The sequence below is a fragment of the Alligator sinensis genome, unplaced genomic scaffold, assembly GCF_000455745.1.
Source record: "Alligator sinensis unplaced genomic scaffold, ASM45574v1 scaffold87_1, whole genome shotgun sequence".
Classification (NCBI taxonomy): Eukaryota; Metazoa; Chordata; order Crocodylia; family Alligatoridae; genus Alligator; species Alligator sinensis.
In genome coordinates, this window is record NW_005841929.1 from 1,578,063 (window position 1) to 1,599,315 (window position 21,253).

Here is a 21,253-nt window from a genome sequence, read left to right on the forward strand (position 1 = left end):
CAGCAGGATCAGAACGAACATCAGGTACTCAAAATAGGTGGAGTTCACCACATACCACACTTTATATTGGTATTGGTTCTTAGGGATGTACCTCCTCAGGGGACGAGCCTTCAGGGCATATTCTACACACTGACGCTGTTAAAGAGACAAGGCAGATTATACATTTATGATGAGTAACAAATAACATTTGGTAATTTTTTTGGTGAGGGTTTCTTTTGGACTAAAATCGAAGCAATAAAATAAACAAATGCTACCTACTGGAGCCTTTCACTTGTCCTCCCTCTGGGCTACATATTGCTCTTAGTTGGATGCAGGAAATCTTGTTGAAATGTAGGTGGCATACAAGCCTACACTAGACTTTGACCTTTTATGTGGGCTCTTAAGAAAAATTTCTTTTACGTAATTTTCAAGAGATATTGGAAGTGCCAGCCTAGGGTTTTGACCTGTTGGTAGCCCTCATGTCTTCCTTTTGGGGTATATGTCTTGTTTTATTTCATACCCTTAGCTACACTGAGCAGCTGTAAATTACCTGATTCTTGTCCAGTTCACAGTTCTTGTACTCCTGCTCTCCTTGTTCCTGAAACGTGACAATGACGAAACCAACAAAGATGTTCATCATGAAGAAGGCAATGATGATGATATAGATGATGAAGAAAATGGAGATCTCCACCCTGTGGTTATAGATGGGTCCAACATCTTCCATGTGGGAATCAATGGATCTGTACAACAACCTGGAGGCAAAGAGGGACACACTGGAGAACTTAAAACATTTTCAAGAGTATATCTCATAGCAACTTGGTGAACTATAAAAGATATTGAAATCTAACGGGGTAACTTAATTTCTTCTAATGTTATCCAAGCTAAAAAATGATTTTGTTTGTATTGGGACAAGTGTAGAGTAACTTCCTAGATCTGAATCCCAAATTTTCATAAAAGTGCAGATCCAGATCTTAGCTTTATCCATTCAATTCTGCCCATCCTGCTCAATGTCCAGGTGCATCTACAGTTTAACCATTTAAAAGGTTAAAACGACGAGACCTTCAATTTAATATAATGCAAATAAGGAAGGGACAGTCCAATTTGTCAACAACCTGGTGCTACTCACAAGAGTTCTGTGTGGAAAGATGATCTCAGTACTTTTAATTATTTGAAACCATGTTGGCACTATCAGGTGAGAGCACTCTGGAGCCCAACTAGCAGATGGAGGGAGTGCCATTAAGTCACTCATGTTGGTGCTGCCCCTGTCACAGACAAGTTGGTGTTGTCAGATATCTCATATCTGGTCAGCACTGAGAGGCCTACACAGCTGCAACTCACACTAGCTTGGCAGTGATGGAAAGGCTTTTGTAAGAAAATGCACGATGCTCTTAAATACCGATAAAACACCTGACAAGGAGTTCACAGTACAAATTGAGAATGGTAGGATGGGGAGCCATTACACCCTGAAAATTAGGCAGTATCAGGTATTTGAGACTGGGCATCTAAATGGAACAGGCAAGATGGGAAAAATAGTTTGCACTCAGTTGAAACAGTAATACGATCAATATTATAACTCATACATTTTATTACCCATAACAACAAACTACTCCTATTATAACTAATAATTGTTACTCACTACAAACAAAACATAAAGAAGCAACAGGCTCTGCTCCAAGGAGCTTATAAGCAAAGTATGTAAAATATAATAAATATATACAATATTTTATATACTGTATATAGTATGTGTATGTATTGTATATATAGCATATGTACCTATGTATTCATATTCTCAATACAATAAACTGCACTTTCTTAGTTATATCTTTAAAAAAAGGAGATGATAAAGCTTCACAACTCTCCGTGAAGACAACAGAAGGTATTATGGGAATCATTTCTCCAATTACTGAAATACAGTCACCTCTAGGGTGGAATTTAGCAACTAATTATCAGTGCACTGCAGCAATGCACAACACTTCAGAGCTCTAGATCTTAAATTCCTTTTTAGAAAGGAATGAAGAATTTGCATTTATCCCCACCACCATACCCCTTCCTTGGCCACTTGCTCAGCTGTGCACTCACTCTGGCCAGCCCTCAAAAGTTGAAACAGTAAAGAGCGCCATCATGGCAGTCAAAACGTTGTCAAAGTCAAACTTGCTGTTCTCCCAGCTCCGGGGCTGGATCATTGGCTGGGTGACCTCGCCATCTTTGTATGTAATGAAATACCCCCTATTGTTTGGAAAGCAGAAGAAAAACAAAAGAAAGTTACAGTTACAGCACTGGACCCAGGGAAGCCCATGAATGTTGCTGGCAGGGAAAGGATGAACTAACCTGCACTCTGTGAGTGTTTGCTTGGAGCTATCACTGCAGCTATACAGTTTGCCCTAGAGGAGAATGAGAGAAGAGTGAAATTTCTTTTCCTTACCATGTATGCAGTTTCAGTGGACTTCTGTAGAAAAGGGACTGCATGTTCTGTTTGCTTAATCATCTATGTACCTCCATCAAGAGCTGAGTGACAACAGCTGTCAGGAGAGTAGTGAGAAAATAAAGAGCCTTGTAACATGGGACACCTAGCACGTATTATTTAGATCGGGGTGTTCACCCTCCAGCTTATGGGCCAAATCCAGCCCATGGGCCAAATCCAGCCCACAGAGCCATGAAATCTGGCCGGTGCCATCTCTCCCCCTGTGGGTTGGAAAATGTGGAAAATGTGGCAAAAGTGGTGGAAGCTCCTGCTCCCCACACATGTCTGGATTAGGGCTACTCGATCCTCCACCCCCTTGTGTGTCCAGATTGGGGCTCTCTTCCCCTGCCCCACACATGCCCCATGCATCCAGACAAGGACCAGGCTGCTTCCCCACCCCCATGCATCTGGACTACAGCTGCTCTGGCCCCTGCCTCCCCAACCCTGCCCCCAACACACCTGGATCAGGAATGCTCTACTGCACCACACCCTGAGGGGCGGGATCAAGGTTGGGCTGCACAACTCCCTGCAGTTGGATCAGGTCAATTGCCTGGATCCAGCTCATGGAGGCACCTGGCACCACTCATTCGGTGGCACCACCCATTTGGCCCAAAGGGCAAAAAGGTTGGGCACTGCTGATTTAGGTTGTAGTAAGCATTACTATGCTGTGTTAAAAGTTAAAATATGTTCTGAGTAGTTGCATGGTAATGCTTACTACAATCTTCCAGCCTGCATGCTTCATAGGGAGCTCTGGCAAGTTGGGTCTCTGCTGTTGGTAGTGGGAGGAGGGAGACATGGGGAGCTGAGCCCAGGAGAGGATGCTGCCCCTGTTGCTGGATCCTGTTGTCCTTGGACCTGAACCAGTTGAGACTCCTATGCAGTCCCAGGGCTGGGACCGACAATCAAATGATTGTCAGTCTCAGCCCTGGGGCTGCACTGGAGCCAGTTAGAATCTCCTATGCAGTCCTGGGGCTGGGATCATAGGTCTCAGCCCTGGGACCACAAATTGCTCATGCTATTTTTGTGGAGTGGTCAGATGATAGTTGAACACATGTTACTTAATATGATCTGTGAAAAGTCATAACTTTGCTACAATCCTAGTGAATTTAGCATATGTTTTAGTGATTGAATGTGCAGACTCTTGCATTTTAGGTGCAGTTAACATGTCCTAAGTGCAGTGTATGACAATGCCCAAAAAGAAATCAAAGGGAACTTTCAAGATTAGCCTAAGTGATATAAGGCATGGGTGTGGACATAGCCCTGGTGAAAAGCACCACTGCCACTAAGGTATTGCTACAAACTGTCTGGCAGGAGAACAGGTTGACAAAATGTTACTCTTTTGATCTGAGATGAAGTGCATCATCTGTGCAACATGTCTGGTCTTGGTTTTGGGTCTTGGGTAATGGGAGTTGGGTTCTGGGACTCAGTTACTACAGTGCTGGACATATTTTCTGCTCTGTAACAGGAAGCTCCATTTTCTTCCCTCCCCCAGTACTTCTTCACTCTACTCTTCTCCCTATCCCAGAAGATGGTTCAGTGAGGGGGGTGAATGAATAGGTTTCACCTTGAACAACTGAACTCCAATGCAGGCAAACATGAACTGCAGCAAAGTGGTGACGATCACTATGTTCCCAATGGTTCTGATGGCAACAAACACGCACTGGACCACATGCTGCAATTAGAAGACAGAGGCAAGAGTAACTGGAAGGACCATTCTGAGCTGCTCTTGCTGTGGAAGGAATCCGTAAGTTCAGAAAAAAATGTAAAGTATATAAAGTATATTACAAAATGGCATTTAAAGAAATAAAAACCCCAAAGCCATGCCTAGAATGTGTGTTCTACACCTATGAGCTGTAAACTAGTAGAAAAGCAGAGAAAAATACTAGGATTAATCTCTATAAAATATTTAGTAAGCAGCATGATGGATGTATATTTGAATACCCATCCTAATCATAAAAATGGACCTTACTAACAAAGAAGAGGAAAGAATCAAAATACATACATCTGGCTATTTGCAAATCAATCCAAACTTAATGTACTTTAAGCCTTCTTGCCTTGACAGTGATCAAATACTACCTGCACTGTTTTAAAAGGCTGGTACTTCTTGCCAGAGGTAATTTGGGTTTCTAGCATTTAAGCACTACCTGAGGAGATCAGAATTTTTCTAACCTTTAGCCCTTTGGCTCTGTTGATGGCCCTCAATGGTCTGAGCACTCGTAGTACACGTAAGATCTTCACTACGTTGATGGCACTAGATCTGAAAGAAAACATCAGTGAATCAATAGCAAGAGAAGGGAGCCTAACTGTAGGGGAAGATGGGTGCTTGACTTTTACCCAGTCTTTCTTGTTTGTAAATATTCTTGGAAGCCCAGGCCACTTAAGACTTTAGAGTCATCTTGTTGCTGATGCTACAGCTGTTCAAAGCATCAAGGTGACTACAAGGTTAGAACTCAATCCTTTGCTTCCAAAGCACAGGTTACTATAACTTTGGTGACAGGAGAATCTCTATGGGCTGTCAGAGCTCTACTTATGACATGTTGATTAATATAGCTTTGATTTAATCTGCTGGAGGACAATGATACACAAAACCACTAGCCAGCTCATTACAATAATTTATTTCCCTCAAAAAAACATTCTGTGAGTAAACATAATGCAGAGACATCAGTAACAAGGTACTCTAACTTACATCTGCATTTTTTTTTAAATGTAACCATGTTTCAGAAATCCCCATGGGAGGGGAAGTATTTTGGGGGCACTTCAAAAAGCTGCAAGATAGGCTTGGTAACTGCCATACTGAATTATCTGTGCAGGTTCTGTCACCTCGTCTGTACAGCCCCTGGTTATATCCAAATAGCACTAGCCATCTCAGCTGTATTCATGAAGGGAGGAGAACACAGGGAGGGCTCTCTTCAGCAAGTCAAGCTGCCGAATACATTGTGGATATATAATGGAAACTCTGCCAAGATGAAGTCATCACAAGACATTTTAAGATACAGCACAAAGAAGGACTCTACTGAAATGCTACCGAAAGGAGCTTCCCAGTGACTCACACGTATAAAGGTACAACACCCAATCTGGCATTCAGTATGGCAAGGTGCTTGGGTTCTGACCCCAAAAAAGTGCTGATGCTTACTTTGAACTTTATACAACTTAGTGAATGTCTGGTTAGATCAGCATCAAAGGGCATAGCCCTTTTCAGGACTTACTCCTTAATGCAGAATGTGTCCTATGGCTTTGCAATGTTAGCCCCCTCCCACTGTTTTTGGGAACATCATGCCTGTGCTAATATATGGAAGCCTTTGAAGACTGGGGAGAACAGCCAAAATTAACTCTGAACTGTCCTTGGGAAGCTGACTGGAAACCTTCTGAGGTTCATGAGAGTTTTCAAGTTGACTTCAGTGGGCTTTGAATCCGATCTTAAATGAGGTGCTATTCAGTTAAGGGGAACCACCTGAGCTATTATAGGATCAGTTGGGATCTTATTATTTTGGAACTGCCCTGGCATTATCCTCAGACTTTCTTTCACTTGAGGTAGAAAGTTTTACCATAGACATGCAATGCTATTAACATGGTTAATTAATAAAAAGAAAGTTGTGTGGCACAATGATTAGGCAATGACAACAACACCAACTCAGCAATTCTATCCTAAAGCTCTCAAAACACTTGGTAGGCATTCATTGATTAAGACTCAAAACACTCCTGTGAAGTAGCCAAATATTATTATCCCCATTTTACAGAAGGAATAATTGAAGAAGGGACATGTTGCAGCGAACATCCCAAAGTAACGCACTTTGAAATATCACTCAAATATTCTCAAAGTCAGAGAACTATGAGTGGAGTCCAAGGGTCTCATGAATCTTTGTTTTAAATGCTGACCACACTATATCGCTCATTTGGTACCTTCAGTATCTCCCTCCAGGTAATTATAACCAAATTGACCTGATGCATTACTAGCCTAACTAGAATAAATTTCTCCAACTTCTGGTACCAGCTAGAAAAAAATATCTTGAGATTTCAGAGTGTTGGTATTCAACACAATGCAAGGAAAAAAGAAAGATCATATGACCTACAGAGTTTATCCCACTGACTCCCTCCCCCTTCAAAAGGCCCTCCAGTGGACAATGGCTCACTCACTGGATCCCAAAGGAGATGAGAGAAACGCTGACTACCAGCAGATCTAGGATGTTGAAGTAGTTCCTGCAGAAGGAGCCCTTGTGAAGGAAAGCCCCATATGCAGTCATCTGTGGGAAGGGACAAAGAGACACAAACAAACTTTTCCATTAGTAGTTGCCCAGGAATCATATCTCAGATCATATTCAGCTGGTCATGCTCAAACGTATGTTCTGAGAGAGGGGGAGGACAATATTTCTAACACAGTGACCATTTTATCCAAAACCCCAGTGAACAAGATGGGTCCCCATGGAAAGGAAATGAACTGAGGGAGGGAAAGGTAGCTCCTGTGGAGCCTATGGCAACTCTTTCTTTGGAATCAAAGCAGACAGAATATAAAATTTTACTCAGAAATAGAAAAGCTACACAGTGAATGTTTGCAAAAAGAGCTCTTTCTGAAAACCAAATGATTTCCCCTTTATTTTCAATAGGAGAGGGCACTTGGGACTAAGATGCCTGCATGTTTTAAAAACTTGATTAGACTGAGTAAAAATATGAAATCAGAAAGTGACTTTCTTTTGTGATATTTCTGGGTGCTAGGTCATTGGTAATAGACAGCGGAGCCCCTCCTCCCTCTGAGCAAGAACAGCAACTGAATTACTTGGGGGTTTTATGCTTTAGGCCAGGGCTAAAGCAACAGGAAGTATTCTCTTTCCATTTGACTTGCTCCCTATATTCAGAAACCCACTTCCCTATCTCCATGCCTTGTTTTCCCCTTAGTCTGAAGCCTCATATGGTTTACATTTGTTTTCAATAAATTGTGTTGGGGGTTTTTTTTTCCCATTTCCCTCTGTTCCTTTCTTACATATCTGAGGAAAGGATTCCATGGGACAATGTGTGTAAGACGTTTGTACTGGGGATATCAGTCATTGAGAGCACTTTACATTTCTGGAACATGAAGAATCCACTTCTTTTACTAGGTATCTTTCCTCTAGGATAGTGCACTCTGGTGAATAAGCATTAGTTTCTGTGTAAAAATATGCAACTTTTCTGTACACAGGTGGAATTTTAAGGCTCCAGAAATATACATACTGGCAATATAACTAGAAATGGGTTTGAAACAAAACTTCAGGCCTAAAGACCTCTGAGCTTTGAAAATTTTAGGCAATGATTTGAATTTTTTGGCTAAGACCCATTTAAAAAGGTACGGCTAGCATTGCAGTTTCTCAGAATGACTGGCTCTAACCAGATGGCTCAAAACAGAAGAAAAACAATCAGAAAAAAATCCAGTAAGCATGAGAACATGCTTAACAATGCTTCCTGGTTCTGGTTACCAGCCCAGGACAATGTGATGCAGAATTTGATAATAGTTTCCAAGCATGGCTGCTCATGGCAATTTCAGCCAAAGGAATGTGGAAGAGAACATGGTATAGCATATTACTTAATTATTCACCAAACATCTATGACATTAGGGAACTGACTACCAATCAGTCAGACAGAACTTAGAAGGAAGGAAGTATAAACTCTGGACTCAGTTTAGAATTTATACTTCATGGACACATCAGATTGAGGGAGGGAAGGGTTCTTGCCATGACAAAAGTGGTAACCATGACCTTTATTTTGTATGGCAATCTTGAAAGAGAGGGGGCACCATTGAAATAAAGATAGGAAGCTCTGTTAATTTTAAGTACTATACAATTGTGGTACTTTTGTGGCCTGTTGAAAGATGTAATAATATTCAGGGGAAATAGCAAAAAAAATCTTTTCCCTCTGTGTCTGCCTTCCACCTGTGGCAGACCAAAGCAACTCCAATGCCACTGTGAAAAATATATATAATTTGTGTTTATGCAGCAGTTCATGTGTCCAAAAGATTGTGCAGAAAACTTGTTAATCATATTGTTTATGAGTATTACCAATTCAATTTTCATGATGGAGCTTGATTCTCCATCGTCTCCAACCTTGTACAGTCACAGTCACTGCTACTGTTTATCCTAACATTGCACAAAAGACTGCACAAGATGCAAGACGGCAGAGTAACAGACCCTGAGAGATCATGTGCTTTGTCTAAGGTCAAGCTGTGAAGTAATAATTGAAATAGGATTAAAAGTCAGGATTTCCTGATCCTGTGCTCAGTTCTTACTCTCTTCTTCATCTCTATATCTAGGGAAAGTCCAGAGGTAACTGTAGTTCCACTGAAGTTCACGGGAGTTTTGCCATCAGTGGAGCAAGAATTTCATCCCAGAGTTAGTTACTACAAGTTACAATTCTCTAGGGAAAGCAGAGCAATATGGTAAGGGATCTGTTAGTTAACAGGTTCATTTAACTGCCACTGAAGTCAAGGAGAGATCTGCATTTACTTCACAGGGAACGGGGTTGAGCTACTAATGTTATGCTCCTGTGCATTCAAATCAACTGAAGGTCTCCTTGTCAGAGAGGTGAGGCCTGGGCTATAATTTGGTTTGAAATGTGGTTGCTGCTTTGCTTCCTTTTTGCCATGCTTTTCTTTGTGGACACTTAGATTTACGGTCTAAATATGCACGCTGCACACAGCAGCACAGCATGAAGTGTGAACCTCTTTGGAGAGTGCCATGGCTGTGGTGCTTTGAAGCCAAACAGACAAGTGCAGTCCTGAACAATACTCAGGGAGCATCTTGTCCTCTTGGTTTTTGGTAGGATATCGCATTAGCTGTCTGAGTTACAAGATCTTAGCAACTCCAGGGAGAAATGCTGCTACCTGCCAGAGCTCAGAACCAGCTCGCTGTGACAAAAAACAAGCTGCCAACTGAACCCTGCATTTAGAGAGCCAGAAACTTTGCTTGATTACTGTTATTTAAAACATTAGACTATCAATTTGGGGAAATGAGAGTTAAAAAAGAGGTAGCATATTTTTATTTTCTCCACAGTCAAACCATTCTCTTGCTACATTTCCTCATGGGTAGAGTGTTTCCCTGGGAAATCAGAAGGGGGTAAATCAGCCAGGCAGTTTTACTCTCTCAATCAGTAATTTTCTATCATGAGTAACCATCCCAGTTACAGTCCTTCATACTTTAAGTGACCTGTAGGCTAAGCTCTCCCTCCATCCCTCAACAGTGAGATCTATGCTGGGTCCCTGTCATGAAGACTGGTGCCTCCTGAGACGGGGGGGGCATGTGCTCCCCCAGCAGCTAGTCAGTGACTGGAGGGGCATCCTCCCTCATGGCTGATCTCGCCAACTGGGGGGGAGGGGGGGGTCCCTCTGTGGCCAATCGTGCTGACCCGGAAGTGCCAGCGCCGCTTCTCCTGGCGCCCCCACTCCTTGGCCGGCACTCGCGGGGGGGGGCACCAGTGCTCCCACCTGCCCATCACCTAACTGGGGAGCGCTGGCTGTCAGGGAATACACCAGCACTCTCAGGGGGTGCACGTGCCCCCCTGTGCATCCCCTACACATCACCACTGGTCCCTGTTTACTTCTGATTTCTCTTGTTTAGTTGGGCTAATTGTAGCCTATAATAGACGTTTGGCTTCCTCAAACCCCAGTTTCATGACTGGAAAGAACTCAGAACTTGACACCGAGTTACGGTTCATACAGTGCCATCTTGCAAGCCCTCAGAAGTTCTCAGAAGCATAACACCAGCTGACACTAACATGAGTCTGGCCTACAAAAGGTGTGCAGGCTCAGAGCTCTTTGTACGTCCTGCAGAGAATGGCAACCATTGGGGTACATGTTTAGGCTTTTTTCCTCAGCCATCTTTTATATCTCCTGACAAGAATACCCTTTTATATTGAGTCCCCAACACAGCATCATACTGACACTGGCCTTATAGTAAAATGTAATTTTTATATCAAAATTGAACAGAAGACTTGTTTAAGTTTTAGACAACTATTCATAAGATAAAAGCCAAAGAAAATAGTGTCTGTGAAGATAATAGGGATTTAAAGTGATACATAGACAAAAGAGAAAGAGAGAAGTGTATTGCTAATATTGGTTACCTTAAGAATAATTTCTAATGTAAAGATACTAGTGAAGACATAGTCTGCATTGCCTAGGATCTGAAAAATAAGCACAATTGGGTTAGTGGTACTGAGCGTGACCCAGAGACAAACAGGCGTGTGTGTGTTAGCAACAGATAGCGGCAGATAACTAGGAGGCTCACGAGTGACAGGTAATGGTAGAGAAGATGGGCACTTTACCTTCAGAGCAATTTCAATGGTGAAAATGACAGTAAAAACTATATCAAAATAAAAGAGAATCTGTAAAACAAAAGGGAATAAGGGCGGGGTGTAGATCAGTGACTGACCACTATAACAGGAAATAGTCCAAAATCAAAATGCACAAGCCTGCTAACAGGAGGCAAGCAAAATATATGAAAAATGGTACTGTAACAACACCCTGTTGAATGCAATGAAGTTATGGCACAAGATACAATAAGCACATCAAATGAAATCTTTTCTGTGAGTGACAATCCCATGAGGGCTTTGAAGGCAAAACACGTTTTTGTTTTGTTTTGTTTGAATGTTTGTTTATAAAGAACAGACAATTCAAGGATTTCCCAAATATACTTCTAGACTTAGAACACAAGAAGGGCTGGTCTCTTGGGGGAAAAACATATGGGTTCCTTTTATTAACTTCTGTGCCTGGTTGCAATGGAAGAAAAACAAACTGCAAATAGGCATATAGGGTTGTGATTCCTCTCTCTCACTCCTGACTTGTCCTGGATTAGAATGAACAACAGGGGCCAGGATCTTATTCCATTTATTAGGAGCTGAAGTTGACTCGGTATCTAACGTTATGGATCAATGTACCTTTTAGGGGCTTTAAAAGCAAGGGGGAACTGCTATTTGGAGTACATAGCACCTGTTACCACCTAACTGTTACATCTGCATGATAATGCAGTGATACAATGAGCTAACTTGCCCCAATTTTGATCCTGAATGAAGCAGTTAAAAGTCGAGCGGTTTTGTTACACTTGTATTGCTGCAGAATCAAGCAGTTGCATGGTAACAGCAGCACCTTTTGACAGTGGTACAATGGTTACATATACCTATACCCACCTATGCACCTATTCCACTCTGAGTCCCTGAAAATGCATTAATGCTTCTAACTGTGTAACACACCTTAGCCTTAAAAACTAAGGCCATGCATATGTGTTATGTTTCTATCAAGAGAACTGCAGCTGTCCCATTGGAAACCATGAGTGGACAGACATTCACATAGTTTCTTCCAGAACAAAACTGGTGGTTCTGGAAGAAAAACAAGCCATCTCCAATCCAGTAGAAGTCACTCCTGGGAGCAGAAGTACTTGTATACTTCTCTGCTGCTTGATTCTGTCCAGAGACCAGGAGGATTTAAGCAGTGGGGAAATGCCCTCTGTGCCTTCTGAGATCATGGTCACCCCAGTCTGGGGAAGGCAGGAGAAGTAGTTGCTGCTCATCTCCTCCTGGTCCCAAGAGAAGTTGAATGGCAGGGAAAAGCTCCCCTGTCTTTCCCAGACTGGGGTCATCCTGGTCTGGAGAGGGCATGGGACACAGTTGCTCTGTTCCCTCCTGTAGATCAGGAGGGTAGGCGAGGAGCAACTGCTGCAGCTCTCTACCCACTTCTCACATTGCAATCCCTGGTATGAGGAGCAGAAAGGGGCTTTGCTGCACTGCTCCGGTGCCCACTGCTCTGAAGAAGGCATGAGGAGTGGGGAGAAGCAGCTGAATGCCTATACTGCTCCCTCTCCTGGAAACAATTCTAGTGGTAGAAAACTTCAACCACTAGAAATGAATGTTTGTATGTGGCCCATGTCACAAGAAAGCAGTGAGGAAGAGGATGACCCATCCATCTTTTGTACTGACAGCTTGAGATGTAGAATGACCTTCAAAGCAGGCAATGTCAGGAGACATGGGCATTTTAACTATGAATCAATCTCAATCCCACTGGAGGCAACAGGAGTTTTCCCATCGACTTTCAAGGGGTTGGGTTTTACCCTCTATATTTCTGCTATAGGGAAATACTCATAATGTAGTCAAATCTGCCAGAGTCTCTGAACCCTTTTCTTTTAACTACACTGTTACATGTGCAAATCGAAAATGTTTCTCCCTGGGCTTGCTGTCTTGTTAGTTGAATTAAACCTTAAATTGAATAGTTTCCCAAAGGAAGTGGTAGAAGCCCCATCACGTGGCAAATGTGAAACTTGGCTGGACAAAACGCTAATAAACATACAACAGGGGATTATCTTTCAAATGACAGGGAGACGGATTCCACCTCTGGTACATATTTCCTATCTCCAGACTTCACAGTTCAAATCCTGTGTGATATAAGTGGTGGTGTGACTTACACTTATCTAGATTCAAATGTATTATTATGCTACATAAATATGGAATGACTACTGCAACAAGTGGAGCTATCTAGATACAACTTGTAAATTAAATCGGAACTCAGACTGTTTTGCAAATATACTAAAGGTCAAACAGAGACAAGTATTGCTGTTTAATTGCTGAACATATATCTTAAAGCACAGTAAGTCATGGTTGAAATTTTGTCCCAGAAACTTCATGGGAAGTTGCACCTATTTGTGGGTGCATCTACTAGTTCTACTGTGCATTAGTATGGCTGGCAAAAAACATACTAATGCGCTAATGTGCAGTAGATTTAGTCTAATGTGCATTAATGTCACTTAAAAAGTATTCACTCATGCTAATGCGCAGGAGCGCTGATTGCAGTGCATTAAGTTAGTACCCATTACAGGTACTAAATTTAATGTGCCATAATTATGGCACATTAATGAACGTGTAGATGCACGCAGTCTGAGGCAGAATTTGGATTTATAATCCTTTGTGGAATAATTTTATAATCAATTAACCAGATTTGCAGTTACTCTCCAGCTGCTTTGCATCATTCTAATGACACAAAGCATCAGTGAACTTGATTAAATTAGATGATAAAAATGCTTTTACAGCTGTTTTGCATCACTAGAACAGCACAAGGCAGTGTGTCTGCCCCAGAAGTTTTCAACACTCATATAGAAGCACAAAGCTGTGCCTGATGGAAATGACTGCAGATCATCAGCTTCATTTTGGGCATGCTCCTCTTCAGCACTTCCACCTGTTACACAAAACCCAGAAATGCAGCAGTGAAGCCACTTGTGGTGTGTCCCTGGCGCTGCTCTCAAACCTGCTAGAGAAAGAGGTTCTCATAAGTGGCCATATAGGGAATCCCTGTAGTCTTCATTACTGCATTTCTGGGTGTGGTATGTGGAACTCAGAGTAGGTGGGATATGACTGCTTGAACATGTCCCTTCCCAAGAGCCCACTCTTCCTGCCTACTTTGTGGAGGTTCGTGCCTATAGCATTACTAGCCTTGCAGACACTTTATGCACAAAAGAGGCCATAGACCAGCCTGTGCTGTCTCTGTGTGAGTGAACAAGAAGAGTTAGGCTGCTTGCACCTTCTTCCCAGCCTCATGCATATGGCAGGGCACAATCTCGCAGTTATACTATCAAAGTGTAAAGGCAGGTTGAATTTGCAACTCAAATTTCTTGTTCGTATCCTCTTGCATGATATTTTAACAATTTTTAAAAAATTAATGACTGTCAAAGTGTTACAAGTTCTTCAAAAACTAGACTAGAAAAGCTCTATAATGCCTCTCCGGAGAGCAGATCCCAGACATCTCATACGCAACTGCTGACTCTTTTCATTTAGGTAATGACACAAAGTAATTGAGGCAGCTCTTGGCATACCTAAAAGAGCTATGAAATTTTTATGGGGGTTAATAAGAATTTTTAGAAAAGCAGGTGAGAATGTATTTCTGTGCTGAATGCCCTCTAAGGCCTGCTCAGTAAAGGACATTAATATATTTGTTGAGGATTATCTCAAGTCTGTTGATAGTTTTGCACCCTGCATTCAAATGCTAATGACCAGACTCCAGTTTCAATAACACTGAGTTTATACCAGTGTGACTGTACTGGCCTGAAGAGGTTTACAGCAGTGTCAGTGGGCACTTGTGCATGTGACGATCGTCATCATGTACACATGACAAAAATTTCCTTTGTGTGGCTTAATAGTATTATACAATACACATGTGCGAGGTTTGGGGGTTTCAAATGAGTTTGCAATGTTGCAAACTAAACCACATCCCCACGTAGTTTAGTTTGCAACATTGCAAATTGCAACGATACAGTTGTCAGCTTGTCCCCCAGCCATGGGAGAGGTGGGCAAGCTCCACTGATAAAAAGGATTGGGCCCTTCACCGCTTCTGCCTTCAGGAGACACCTGGCAATTGCAGGCACTGGCGGAAGGCGGAAGTGGCCAGGGGCCCAATCTTTTTTTCTAGCAGCCTGCTCAGGTGGCCCCAGGGGCACTGCTGCCACAGAGGGAAGAACCAGGGCCTTCTAGGGGTCACTTGCCCCCTGGCAGCTCACCTTCCAGCTGGGGAGAGGCAGGCAGGCTCTGCAAAAAAAGGATCAGGCCCCTGGGGGCCCCTCACCATAATGTGAAAGAAAAATTGAAACAGGTTTCAATTAAAAACCAAACATTTCAATTTAGAGAGCATAAAATAAAACCATAGGGCATGTGTAGATGAAACAGGGGCCCTAAATTGAAGTGGTGGGTTTTTAAAAACATCACTTCAATTCAGGGCAGGTTAAACGCCTGTGTCATGCACACAACCTACTGACTTACCTGCCTCTCCAGCAGTGGGGAGGGGAGGCAAGCTGCAGGTGGACAGAGTTGTCCCTGGGCTGCGGGGGGTGCTGGTGCTTCCCTCCACAGCACCGGTGGTCTCCCTGCCCCAGGTGACATCCGCCTGCAGGCACCCAGCTCGGGCGGTCCCGGAGGACACTGCAACCACAGAGGGAAGCACTAGGCCCCCATGCAGCTCAGGCAGGCTTGGGGGGGTGGGGAGTGGGGAAGATCAGGCTCGCTGCTTTTCTTGGGCAAAGCCTGCTTTCCTGGGCTGCTGCCAGGCTGCCTGCAGGGCTTCTTGCCGAGCCACACAGCTGCATGGAGCCCGGTGCTTTGCTCTGTGGCTGTAGGGGCAGCAAACTAAAACTCCTCCTCAGAGTTTAAGTTTGCTGCGCCCCAAGTCATTCGGCATTACACTGCCGAATTTCCTACAGCGGCTGGAATTAATGTGCAATACGCTGCCAGGGCATGCAAATACCAACACCAGTAAAGTGGAGCAGAAGCATTTAGCCTGGTTTAAAGTGTCATGCACACACACCCCTTCTTTCGTCTGCACATGGCCATAGAGATTAAGCCCCCATCATATGTACAAGCGCCCAATGGAGGTCAGAGTCAGGCCCAGGGTTTCTCACGTGAAAACAGGGGTGGGACAGGAAAGCTGAAATTCTGAAAGGGACTTGGAGAAATGAAGAATTATTTGAAACCCAATCTATGTTTATAGATTCCATTTCTGCTGTGATCTCCCTATACCCCAAATCCCCTCTTTGACAGAAAACCTATTTTTTACTTCACGTTTTCTCTCATACCCCACAACTAAGGGGTTATGATATGGCCAAATTATGCCTTGATTTGTGTTCCCTGTAAGCCCATTGATTTTTTTATATAGCCTACATAAGGCATAAGCTGGGGCAGAAAGTCACTCCAGAAACTTCTGATCTGGCTGTCTCTGCACAGCCATTAGTCTCTTCCAGCTTTGCTTCAATAGCTGGTTGAACCACAGTCTTAATGTGTAGTGAGAGAAGGAGAGCGGGAGGCATACTTGGTTCCTAAAGGAGGTGTGTCGGACAGGGTCCTCGGCTGCCAGAGAGATGCTGCTGAGCAAGATGAAAAAGAGGATCAGGTTGGTGAAAATGTTATCATTAACGATGCGATGGCAGTGGACACGAAACCTGCAAGAGAGAGGAAAGACATAAACCTTATTCATTAGAACCAGCATGGAGAGAAAACACAGGTATGGGAAATACATCCTCTCTTCTTTCCTGGCTGAGGCTGTACCTGGAGAAGTGATCTGCATAATTCACTCTGGTCCAGCAGCATGGGAAAAAGGGAGGCCCCGCAGCTGTGCCTGAGTCTGCATGGTGTTAAGCGCTCTGAGCTCCCAGTGAATCGCTTGACCTGAGTCTAGAGCACATTTCTGGTGCTCATGGCTGGGGGGTACTTTGGAGCACACCCACCCACCTATTCTCACTCAGATGCCAAATCTAGAAACATGGTAGTGGAGCAGTTCTGAGACCGTGCATTCCCCCTTCCCGTACATGGCTGCTCTTGTGATCTCTGTCTTGAAAGCAGCTATGGGGGAGGCCCCTGAAAGAGTTTCAAGACACATTTCCAGGTTTGGTATGGGACATGTATAAGCAGGGATGGGTGGGTGGGGTCAGAGTACTGGGAACATGGTGTACACACGTCCTCAGTACCTCACAGGAGAAGGTCAGCATCTTGGACAAGTGTGACATAGATACCTCAGTGAGGCAGAGAGAGGATGGCAACAATCTCTCTTGGTATGTTTGACTTCTATTAGATTCAAAGTCCCATAGCTTCACTCTGAAGCTACACCATTTGCTTCAAACAAAGGGATCTAAATGAGATAGAAATCCATTTAGGATCAGTCTTCACCAGTTCTTTTAGCTTTTTTCCCCAGGCATATTATTGAGCTGACCCCAGGATGGTATTGCAATGTCTGCATATGGCCAAGCCAGTGCAGCATACAGGAATAGGGAGCTGGGGAGGGGCATCCAATACAGTTTCCATCTGCTACAGTTCAGAACTAACACAAGGCATTTCTTGCTATTAGCAGGAGCCTACCCAGCAAGAATCAAAACCAAGTTCAGGCCAGTGGAAATGTGCCCTTGCCCAGTTTGATTGGAACCTCTGTAGCTCTTTCCATCTCAAGGCACTTCATATAGAAAGAGACATGTAGCCACACAACACCTTTGTGCATCACTGTAGATAAACTCTGTCATTTTATTTAGGTCCCTTTTTTGCTTCTGAGCCCCTAGTATTTATTATAGCAAGTTTACAGGCGATTGAGGAAGTGAAGTCACTTTTTCAAGAAAAAAACGTGGGTTAAAACCAGGATCAGAACTCAAGAATCCTGACTCCCATTACCCTATTGTCTACTATATCCCTTTTTACAGGGTAATTACATCAGTCTTGCCATGGAAAGACTGGCCTAGGGTCCAAATGTGCCCTTATGACAGAGCCTCATGTGTGGACTGCACTGGTGTGCACTTCCCTGTGAGGCACTGTGCCTCTGGCAGTGTGGTGCTTCACAAAGCACTGGGAAGCATGTTCACTTGTTACATCCTGGAAAGGAGGCAGCATGCATTTCTGTTTGGGGGAGCCTAGGACCCAGTAGCATAGTCGGGAGAATATGAGGACCATGCTGCTCCCACCCCTGCAGTGGGCTATGAGAGGGTATGAGGCTTCTCATAGCCCTTCTTCTTTTACACCTAGGCAAATTTGAGCTTGCTCCTACTCTTCAGTTAGATGTGTAAGATACAGCTGAGCCCAAAAAGGAAACCCTGGACATTCTCTTGAAAGCCAGATGGACCCATTCTTTGCTCTGATGTTATTTTTGTTATTTCTGCATCACATCAGGAAACCCATCTGCTAATTACACTCCAAAATTCCTGCACTCTCTCAAGTAGATGGCATTTTTTAATATAGGCAAAAATACTTCTGGCCACAACTGCTGACTTTTCCATCTAGCAGGGAGTGATGCAGAGAATAAATGATTCAAGAGAATTGTTAAGGATGGAGGTAGGTTTTCATCTCTAGGTGATAATGTCAGCCCAGTGGACCCTATCCTGATCTGACTGATATCACTGAGAAATGTTGTCACTGATATCTGGTGGCAGTGGCAGATTCCTAAGCAGTGGCAATAGCTGGCGCCAGACTATTTATCAGTGGTCTATGATGGTCTCAGGACACTGGTAAGCTTATTCCATACATGGCTGGCCACTGCACAGCCTTCACATAGTAATTCATTTCAGTAGCTGCTGATCAGGAATGGGACAGGGCTACTGAGAGACAGATTAAAGCTTCAGATCTCATTGGCCATGCAGCGATGTTCCATTTGTGCCAGAAGAAACACTTTTCTTCCAGCACAAAAAGGACAGAGTACAGACCTTCAACAGCTTTCATGCAGAAGAAAAATGTCTCTTTTGCAAGAAGTTAAATTGGTTACTTATGAAGAGTATCTTGCTCCTGATTTAATTTGAACATCTATATATTTTGGGAGAAAGAGACATCAGTGTCCCACAGTCCTCTGCTCTCCCTCCTTCAACCTCCAAGTGAGGGAGAGCAGAGGACTGTGGGATACTAGGTGTCTAATGCCTAGTAGAAGAACATGAAGCAATTTAAAAGCTGAGGAGCGGGGACCCAGGGACAGGGAAGCAGTCCTCAGCCCCACTTCCCTGAGCCTCTGGCTTTAAATCATTCCATATGTAACCCAGATGGGCTGCACATGTGACCATTTAAAAACCAGGGGGCTGCCTAACCAGACAGTTGTAAGCTGTAAGCTGTCAAGTAAGGATGGGGATAGCTCAGGGAGCAGCTGAGAAATTCTTATTAGCTGAGAACTTCTGAGAAATTTTTACCAATAGAAATGAATATCTGTATGTGGTCATTGCCAACTCCAGACCCCATTTTTTAGGTAGTGCCCTGCTTCCTCTTCAACTTGTTAGAAGTTTATTCATAGCATATGGACTAGTCAGATTTGTAGTATACCTCCCAAGGACTAGAATGTGGTCCGTAATGCCCAAGCTCTATATAGAGAGAGATGCAGAGCTATGATTCCCCAGAAGGTGCATCAAAGAAGAGTGGAGAAGAATGCTCTCCCCAGCAATCCAGTCCTGTGGAGCCACAAATTGTCCTTCTACCTGTCCCCTTTTCTGCATTCTATTTTGTGGGTGGGAGGAATGAGTAAGAACACAAGGACTGCTATTATGTGCAGTCTTTGGGAAGCCACTGAACAAGAAAAATCTTTCTTGTGCTTTGGTGGCCACACAAGGTCTGCTTACAATAAGGCCTACATATTTTGGGACATTCCAGTGGCCTGCTCACCTGTGTTCCTTACTTCGAATGCACTTAAGATTTCTCTCTCAAACTGGACTCCTGCTAGGCAGGATACTGGTATTGTTACTGATACTGTTACAGAGGTCTGTAGAGCAGGGCTTCCCATCTGGGGTTGCAACTGGGGAGCTCTACAGGCATGATTAGGTCACTGGATGGCCATGCCATGAACAGAAGATATGAAGCTTTGGGGCTCATTACAAAGATGTCCCGTGTTTTCTGGATAGAAAACTGCAGCAGAGCTGCTTCTCAAATACCTGTTGCTTGGGCTGAAGATAAAGAAAGCACTGGCATCTGGCATGGGCACAGCTTTTTCCTTGAGATGCAGTTCAGACATTGGGCGTGGCCGAGGACCCACAGGCATCTCAGGCTCCTCCTCATCTTCCTCTCCTGGAACGAACAGTTTTGTACTTTATTATTGTCAAGCACTTCAAATGACCCTAAAGCTTCACTTCCTTCTTTGGCTTAAACTACAACTAGACATTTCTCCTCTTGCTTTATAAGAACTTGCATGGAGCTGGTGTCTCAGTTGGCACTGTTGTGCCCAGGGGATGGGCATTTTGTCCAATTCTTGTCAGAGAATCTCAGAGATGTCACTTTTTAAAATTCAGGAGAGAGAAGCATTAAAAGGCAGAAGACAAAGTCAAAACTCTTGGAGCAAGTTCCTCTGAAGCAGAGCTTCAGACACAGTGAAGATCAGTGCCTAACCTGCAAGAAAGGAATGTAATGATGGGGACTGGGATGCCTGAGGGGCTAAGGGGAAGGTTTGAAAGAGAACCTTAGCCTTTGAGGCTTTCAAGTACATGCTGGAGTCAGATGATGCTCTGTGGAATGTATGACAGGATTTTGCTATTTTAAAATTCATGAAGTTCATTTCATTTCATGACTAACATAGGCAGAAATGTGCAGCAGAGAGAGAGATTACTGGCTGCGCCCAGCCATAGTCATCTTCCAGCCAACATGTAAGAAGAAATCTACTTCATTGAGCACCCACAAAATGAGATAAACTCTAAGACAACTATAGCTCAGCTTCTTGCTTTCTTTCCCCTTCCTTTAATGATTAATTGGACTTTCATCATATTAGAAAGAGGTAGTTTGTCATTTTAGCCTGAAATCAGGCAGAAGACAGGGCAGGATGGCACTCATTCAGAGAAGCACAGGCAGAAAGCAGGGCACAGGGGGCACCTTAGAGACTAACTTGCTCAGCCCTCTCTAAATGAATTAGTCTCTGTGTCCTCTGCCCTGCCTTTTGCCTAACACATTAGAAACTTTAGACAGATCAGCCCAGTCCCTAATCTAGCTACTGGTGACAAAAGAAAAGCAGCCCACAAGAGCATGCAAATATCATACAAGAGCATGCAAACAGTTTGCTCTTCTAGGAGTAATTCAGTTCAGAGGACCAGAGACAAGTGTTTGAGTTTGGCAGGCAGAGCATGTACCTGTTTAAAGAGATACTTTTCTTTAACTGCTCCATTTTCTACTGTACTACACTTTGTAACATAGTTTGTACAAGCTTCATTGGTTTTTAAAAAATTATTTCATGCATGTTAATGTTAATCATTATAATAATATAGTAATTATCATACTTTGCACTGTTTACATGAGGATTTCAAAGTGATTGATAAGCATTAATGAATTTAGCTTCACAACATTCAAGGAAGGGAGCTAAGTAAGTGTGATTAACTTTGTTTCAATGGTAGGGATACC

The 21,253-nt window shown here is 43.4% G+C and overlaps 1 protein-coding gene across 1 annotated transcript in view; it reads right to left on the reverse strand.

The window, feature by feature from the left end:
- Window positions 1-21,253, reverse strand: part of CACNA1C (calcium voltage-gated channel subunit alpha1 C) — a 742,093-nt gene that overhangs the window by 91,942 nt on the left and 628,898 nt on the right. The window contains 10 exon segments of the mRNA XM_025198804.1: window positions 1-135; window positions 530-731; window positions 2,059-2,205; window positions 2,308-2,360; window positions 4,005-4,112; window positions 4,610-4,697; window positions 6,575-6,681; window positions 10,721-10,780; window positions 16,233-16,362; window positions 19,804-19,936. The exon segment at window positions 1-135 is cut by the window's left edge and continues 27 nt beyond it. Coding sequence (XP_025054589.1) covers window positions 1-135; window positions 530-731; window positions 2,059-2,205; window positions 2,308-2,360; window positions 4,005-4,112; window positions 4,610-4,697; window positions 6,575-6,681; window positions 10,721-10,780; window positions 16,233-16,362; window positions 19,804-19,936 — 1,163 coding nt within the window.